Source organism: Dipodomys spectabilis, unplaced genomic scaffold (genome assembly GCF_019054845.1).
Source record: "Dipodomys spectabilis isolate Male_0828 unplaced genomic scaffold, ASM1905484v1 ptg000263l, whole genome shotgun sequence".
Classification (NCBI taxonomy): Eukaryota; Metazoa; Chordata; class Mammalia; order Rodentia; family Heteromyidae; genus Dipodomys; species Dipodomys spectabilis.
Window position 1 is genome coordinate 752,704 of NW_024870940.1, and position 8,063 is coordinate 760,766.

Consider the following 8,063-nt stretch of genomic DNA (forward strand, 5'->3'; position numbering starts at 1 on the left):
ATTTATCTCCAATAAGCAGTATCTTCTGCCCATCCCCACGTGGCAATTGGGTCCCAAGGGAGAAGGGGGGCCCAGCACCCACTTTGAGAACCGGAGGCAGCCACTGGGGAGCCCTTCAGGCTCAGAGCCCCCCACCCCTGAGAAAACTGGGGTAAATTTGCATTGGTTTACTTGGCTACCAGTCCCTGGGAAGAGTAGAGTGGGGGGATTCTTCAGCCCTCTGTCCTGGAACAGTTAGAAGTTGGGGGGGGTCCCCCTGACCCCTGGAAATGGTTAGAGATTAAGGGAGGCTGTTCCTTATGGGGGTGGTTAGCGATTGTGGGTGTTAGAGACTGGCCAGGATGAAGTAGAGACAGCTGGGAACCCCACTTTTGAGTGGTAGTTAAGAGACTAAGCGTGTGTGCTGAGTCCTGCAGACCTAAGCTGCAGGTTGGAGGGGCTGTGCTGGTTTGGGGGCTGGTGTCCATCACTGGGGCCCCTCCTTCTCTGTGGTCTTGTCCCCGTCCTTGGCAGGAAGTGGTGACTTCCTGGGAGAAGTAGGGTTGGGGTTGGAGGTCCCTGACCCCGACTGGGCATCTATGCTGGCATGTTCCCTCCGGACCAGGTCTTCTAGATCCTTCTTCCATCCCAGGAGGTCAGCGAGCGCCAGGCAGCCCTGGTCACAGTCACCCAGCCAGGCCACATCCCTGTAGGCTTTCTTGGAGTCAAAATCCATGCCTCCGCCCAGGCCCATCATCATCCCTAGGAAGGGGTCTGTCTGGCCCGTCTTTTCTTTGTTGATGAGCAGGCGTGGGGTGGAGAGCGATGCCTTGCCAATGAGCGAGGCGAAGGGCTGCACCTGCAGGGAGGTGCCCATGATGATGAGAAGATCAGCCTTCATGAAGTCCGACTGCATGCAGGAGAAGAAGCGTGCTGGGAGGTTCTCACCAAAAAATATGATGTCAGGCTTGACCAAACTTTGACATTTCTCGCATTTGGGGATTTCTTCTGAGAAGATCTTTTCTTTCATCCAGCTCAGCCCATACTCCTGCCGGCAGACGGCGTTGACGCAGTGTGATGTATGGAAAGTACCATGGGCCTCCACCAGGTCCTCGGGCTCCAACCCGGCTGCTCGCTCCAGGGTGTCAATGTTCTGCGTGTAGCAGCGCAGGAGCTGTCCCTTCTCCTTCAGCAGGCGGATGAAGTAGTGGCAGATGGTCGGCTTGAACTGCCCTGGATATAGCTCCTTGGTGAGGGCAAAGAAGGGTTTGGATGTTTCTTGAAGTAGCCAATTTCAAAGATGGCCTCCGGGTAAGGAAGATGGTACTTCTCCAGGTTGGCATACAGCCCGTGGTTGGAGAACGGAAGTCGGGGATGTCCGCAGATGTGGAGATTCCTGCTCCCACCAAACAGATGACCTTGCGACAGCGCTCGCTCTGCATGTAGCGAGCCACCCCTTCCAGGGTGAGCTCATCCAGCAGACGCTCCTTCTTGGAGCCCAGGCCCAGGGTCTGGGAGAAGAGATTCCGCAGGAAGTCCATCTCTTCCTCTCCACCGGCTGCTCCTCCCTCAGTGTCTGAGTCCGAGTCGGTCGGGTTCGGCCATGGGCGCCCGGCACGGGGCCCTTGGGGCTGTCACCGACTGCTCGGTCCCGTGACGGCACCGGAAACCCTTGGAATTTTTTTTTTAATTTTAATTTTTTTTATTGTGAACATACTGTACAGAGGGGTTACAATTACATGGGCAAGATAATGAGTACATTTCTTACCAAGCATTGCAGCCTCCTCCTTTGTTTACCCTTCACCTCCCTTCCCAGCCTCTCCCCCTCCCGTCCCCCCCCAATTCTCCTCTCCCCCCACCAAAGTTGTAAAGTTCATTTTCGACATGACAACTTGTACTTCTCATTGTTGCAATGGGTCCACCTGTATCCTTAAACGACTTGTTTTTCCCCGTCTCCTCCACAAATTATACCGACATCAAATATAGTGAAAGCAGGGGTTATACTGCAACAAAGAGATAATCTTATAAATGCATTAGAAACAAATGCATGAAAGAAAAAACATTTAAATACATATCTAAGGGTTCATTTTCCTAACATCACATTATCTGACCTTTTCTGCTTGACTCATACATATACTAGATATTGCAAATAAGGGAAACCATGGGACCTATGTTTCTTTGGGCTTGGCTTACTTCACTTAATATAATTTTTTCCAAGCCTCATCTTGGAATTTTTTTTTAACCTTAGAAGTTGGGCATATACATGGTGGGGGGGAGGATTGGGTGGGGGGGAGAAGCTGGGAAGGGATGTGAAGGGTAAACAAAGGAGGAGGCTGCAATGCTTAATAAGAAATGTACTCATTACCTTGCCCATGTAATTGTAACCCCTCTGTACAGTATGTTCACAAAAAATAAAAATAAAAATTAAAAAAAGAAGTTGGGCATATATATTATGTAGTCAGTTCTGCATAAATACCTAGGTATAGGCTTATGGGGTTGTAATCTTAACTTTGTAAGATAATCGCAACATGTTTTTCAAAGTGATGGCACTCTTTTTGCATCCCTACCAGCAATGTACAAGAATTCCAGTGGCTTCGCGATCTCATCAGGTTCTGTTGCTTTCTACTGTGGTTATCTCTCCAAATGTTTAGAGCTAGAGGAAGGCATAATATACTGTGAAGGTCATACTGCTGGTCCATGAAAAACTCTCTCCACTCCCTACACCGCCCCAGCTCTCCTTTGCATTTTGACTTCCATGTGTTAATAAGAGACCAAATACATTCTCTGGAATAGGAATAGCAGAATGCATAGACTTATGAAGATGAGTAATCATGGTCTTCTCTTTGTTCTCAGGTGATACTGTCATATTGTCAGCTAACCTATGGATAAAGGTTGGGAATTTAAATATTTTCTAAACTAATTAATTGTGAGAATTAAACTAGTCTTTAATTCATGACCAACAGCAACTCAACAAAAAGCTATTTAAGTTCTCCTATATGATGTATGGTTTTAATAAGGGCTGTAATTATTTAACTTAAATATTTAATCAAAATAAGCATGAAATTGAAAAGACATTCTGGTTTCAGGTACACCTTCACCAGGACCGTGGTGCTTAACAAAGCAGCATGCTTTGTTAAGACTCACTTTCATTAGAACAAAGACTTTCTGCAACCCAGATATTTCATATATATATATATATATAATATATATATATTTCTTCTTTAAAAATCACCTACCTGGCTATAGAAAGGAAATTGGTAGATTTGATATGATGAGATTGTCAAAGAACTACATTTTTGCTGTAGTCACATTGTAATCTCATAGATACTTTTACAAAGCAACCAAAATGCAATCTAAGCATTTTGCTTAGAAGCTATTGCTTCATAACAAAAGCTGGCTACTGCATTTTCCATGGTTCCTTAAAACATTATAATAGAAATGTTTCCATCCTTAAGAGAGTACTGGTCAACGTGGCACACACTAGCTTGTGCTTTTGGATGCATTTTAAGGACAGCAAGCTGTCGTAAAATAACAGTAAGTGAAATACGTTAAGCTGCATAGAGAAAAAGCTAAGATTTACTGAATCAAGAAAAGAAAGACTTAAGTGGAGAGAGACATTGCAGTCACAGTTCAGAAGACAAAAGATGCCTGTATGGTTCTGTCTAGGACACAGGAATGAAATACTTTCAATCAGAACCTTAGAGGGTCTCAGGAAGAATTTGATAAACTCATGCAAAAAGCTATCAATAGGACTCAACAAAAAAGAATGATCAAAATAATGTTGAGAGGATTTGAACAAAGGAATTCTGCCAGGTTCTGATGGCCCATACCTATAATCCTAGCTACACAGGAGGCTGAGATCTGAGCATCATGGTTCAAAGCTAGTCTGGACAGGAAAGTTCCACAAGATTCTTATCTTCAATTAACCACCAGAAGTGGAACTATGGCTCAAAGTGTTAGAGTGCTGGACTTGAATAAAAGTGCTCAGGATAGGCCCTGAGTTCAAGCTCTGTAAATGACTAAATAAATAAATGTAAAAACAGGAAAGAAATTCTTACTTCGTTAGTTATTAAGGCTTTTAAGAAAACAGTCTTTTGGGGAAATTTCTAGTTTTTTCCCCCCATCAACCTGAGGTTAGGTATAAACAATGATGAATGTTTGAGTAGCAAGTGGTAAACTAAATCGATATCTTTATATTATAAATATATATCTATCTACAAATTTTTCTTCAAGACATCTCAACCATGCTGACTTCTTGTTGGACTGAGATTTTTTTCCTCCACAAGGGTCAATCAATATTATCCTGTGTGGACCTCGTTCCTGTATGAGAGTTCTTGCTGATTCCTTCAAAAATGCCATGGAGCTTTTAATATTAATAGAAGGCTCAGTATCTTTCCATTAGTGTATTCCATATAATACTAGGATGTTCAGATTGGTTCCAAGAGCAGATGGATACTGAGCGCATTTAAATGACAGAAAAATAACTGTATTATTGATACCCTGAGTAACAGACAGATTAAGTGAATCACCAGAACGGTTTCCATAAAGCGTCCTTCATAATTTCTGGCGGCTCATTTTCATATTAACTGGAATGAATTTCTTCTAAAATATAATCAGATGGAAGATGAGAGGGGGCGAAAAATGGACTCATCGATGGAAGGGCAAACAATCCTTCTTCCCTAAGGAATTAGGTTGCTTTTTAATTTAAAGTTCCAGCACATGAATAATGCTCCTGTTTCCCCAGAGTGACTATGGTTGGGATTTCTACGCAGTTGAGAGAGCCAGGGGAAAGCAGAGGCACGATTTTCACAGCTTTCCACCTATGGCATCCTTTGTCCCTCTTCACGCTCTATTCCTGGTGCTGGCTCCCATCTAGGATTCAATACTCCTGTCAAGGGCAAAGATAAGGAGCAGAAGCTATCCCAGGCAAAGACCATGTGGCATGACATCAGCCACAGGATGCTCATGCGCGTTTAGTGTACTGCTTATTTTCAGCACTCTCCATCACGTCTTGTGACTCCGGATCTGCGTCCTCTTTGAGCCTTGTACGCGTCTCACTCCTGTCTCATTTCCATGCCCTAAGAAGGCTGGCTCCTTCTTGGTTATTCAGGTCACCTGAATATTCTTGTATGTGTAGAAGGGCACATTTGTCCCTTTGACATACATTTAACACGCGTCTCCTGGGTGTGAGTGTTGTCACGTCATGGTCAGGAATGATTTTCATCAGTCAAACCTTTACACCTTCTGTTCTGCCCTCCGCACAGAGGGCAGGGGATGCTAACCCGAAGCTCCCAAACCGGAAGTGGCTGCTGCTCCCTACACGGCTACAAAGGAGGTCCTTTGTTTCTGTCTCAGAAAGACCACTGATGAATCCTTGTGAACTTCCTCCGTTTTAGGGTTTATAGACCAGAAATCTGGGAATCCTTCTAAATCCTTCTATATACTTGATCTCTCTCTCTCTCTCTCTCTCTCTCTCTCTCTCTCTCTCTCTCTCTCCAGGGCTGGGGATGGAACTCAGGACCTCTTGCATGCTATGCAAGAACTCTACAACTGAGCAACAATCTTATACCTGACCTCTTGTATCCATCTCATAAAGACCTATTTGTTTTGCCTGCTTGTTATTTCTCAAATCCAGTCTCTGCTTCCTCCAGCTTGAAATCACACGCACACACACACACACACACACACACACACACCACACTTCCTCATGTAGTCCAGGTTGTCCTTGAACTCACAGTCCTCCTGCCTCAGCATCCTCAAGTGCTGAGTTTGCAGGTGTATGCCACCACACCTAACCTGTTTCTCCATCTTCATTGTCAGCTGACTTCATCATATCTTGCCTGGACTAATTGCAGTTACCTAACCCACCTTCGAGTTCTTGCCATGCCTCCCTTTACCTGCTCTCAAGCTTGCTTCCCAGGGTGATGGTCTTCCTAAACTGCAAGTGATTATGCCTTACTCTATTTGAAACCTCCCAGTGACCCGTCATTGGCGTGCAGGAGTCTTACCCACTGGGCATGCAGGCCTGTACACTCCTCCCCTCTCCTCCCCTCCCCACAGCAGCCCCCCCAGCCCTTCCAGCTGTAACTTTTGTTCCTTTCCATTCGCCATGCCCTTTCTGACCGTACGGAATGACCTGCAGGTCTTCAAGTGGGCCCCGCTTTGCACTTTGATCCACTTACGCAGCATGGCCTTGCTCCTGGCCCGTGGAGCACAGTCCTGTTCATTCTTCCACCTGCAGTTCAACTTCATAACACTCTTGGGAGCTTTCTCTGGACTCTCAGGGCAGATTCTTTTCCCCCCCCTTTGTCCATTAGCGTGCTCAAGAGAGTGTGCACATGTGTGGGCCGAGGAGCTGCCTTCTCTCTTCTGTTCTTCCTTCTCCAGGAACTGGGTGAAGGAGGCTAAGTTACAGCTGCACCTAGCATCCAATTCTGGGCCCTTAGTTCTCCACTGATGACCTTGAGCTTATGCATTACCGAAAGGTAGGACTATCCTTTGCTTTTCCAGAAGGTACAGCATCACTATCTTCTTGGGAACTTACTTTTTAACAAGTGTCTTTTGAGTTTCTTGAGTAACAACTCTATCTTCTTGGGAACTTATTTTTTAACAAGTGCCTTTTGAGTTTCTTCTCAGGCATTGCCTGTCCCAGGAGGGAATAGCAGGTGTTTGCTCTGCGGAAGGAGAGTTGTGAGAGGTTTTTCCCTACTCTACCTCGGCGTGACTATTCTAACGCTCAGCCAACTGTATTGTCCTTTCATTTGTCTTTCCTGAGAACACAGCATTTCTCCCGTCAGTTCTTACCGCACAGTATTGTAGAATGGCCTATAGGCTTGCCTTATATTATCTACATAAAATCATGTATTTTCTCTTAACCTACTACCTATAGCCTGTACTTTGCTGCTCTTGACTACAGAATCCTAAAGATTTCTCTTGGATATTTAATAGCTACATATATCATTTGGATACCACTGCATTACGACACATCTTGTGAGAGAAATGGTGAGAAAACTGGGCATGTCTGCAGACAATGGGCCACTAGTGAATGCTGTAGTTACCAGTCAAAGCCACCAGATGGCTTAAGGAAATGAATTTATTCCTAGGCAAGATTTGCAGCTTAGAATCTGGGACCAAACCGGGGGCGGGGATGGAGGGGGGGAGGGGATTGAGCACGATTGGAGAGGAATCAAAAGCCTGTCTTTAGTGAGCCCCAAATAGCCAACAAAAGCTCCTTAGTATCATCACTTGACTTCAACTTTTAGAGGTTTCATGAAAACACAAAACTATGTCATCTTTCTACTTGCTGTATCTACATGCTTTAAAGAATAATTACCGAAACTCAATTCAATTCCACAAATATTTATTGAGTGCTTAAGTTTCAATTAAATCTTATGAGCGGCTTATTGAAACATATGCCACAGAAAAATCACAGCTTGCTAGATCTGGGGAAATGGGTGGTAGGCACCAAGGTAAAGGCGAACTTTCTTTTCCTTTGTGTGCATGGATGCCGGTCACCATTTCAAGAAGTGCCTGTGGAAAAACAACTGGGACCTAGAAAATTTCTGTATGTTATTTGTAGGCAGAATGGGTGAAACAAAGCAAAACAAAGCAAAAACTTGAAACAACGAGGCAAGATGGGGTTTTATGTGGTCTTTGCCTATCTAAGCCAGAGTTTAATTATTAGATTAAAAAGTGAATGAAACAATTAAAAATAAACCTATGGGGGCCAAACATAGGGGGCATACACCACTGACAAAAGATGCTCAAGAGCTTGCGTTCATTTTGACTTCAAATGCTTGGTACTGGGGGACAGTTGGAAAGGTCTATGTTTGTTTATTGTTTTAGAATGTCATACACACCTAGTTAAAGACATTTCTATCCATTTGACAACTATACCATGGGGAAAGTATTGGTGAGGGGTACAAAGCTGTGGGGGAAATCTGTGGGGAACACAGGTAGCAAAGATGGCCCTGAGAGGAAGTTGAGTGGGCAGAGCCGGATTTGTTTAGGTTCAGTGTGTAAACATCTCATGGAAGCTTGGGTGCATGATAAGGTATGGCCTTTCAGTGATTGGTTGGTTCCAT

At 44.5% G+C, this 8,063-nt stretch overlaps 1 protein-coding gene across 1 annotated transcript; it reads right to left on the bottom strand.

The window, feature by feature from the left end:
• Window positions 1–387: 387 nt before the first annotated feature.
• LOC122125256 (NAD-dependent protein deacetylase sirtuin-2-like) lies at window positions 388–1,630 on the bottom strand. The gene is given in 3 exon segments (XM_042699848.1): window positions 388–1,248; window positions 1,251–1,325; window positions 1,328–1,630. Coding segments are annotated over 3 exon segments (1,050 nt in total). The 5' UTR covers window positions 1,521–1,630; the 3' UTR covers window positions 388–466.
• Between the last annotated feature and the right edge of the window lie 6,433 nt (window positions 1,631–8,063).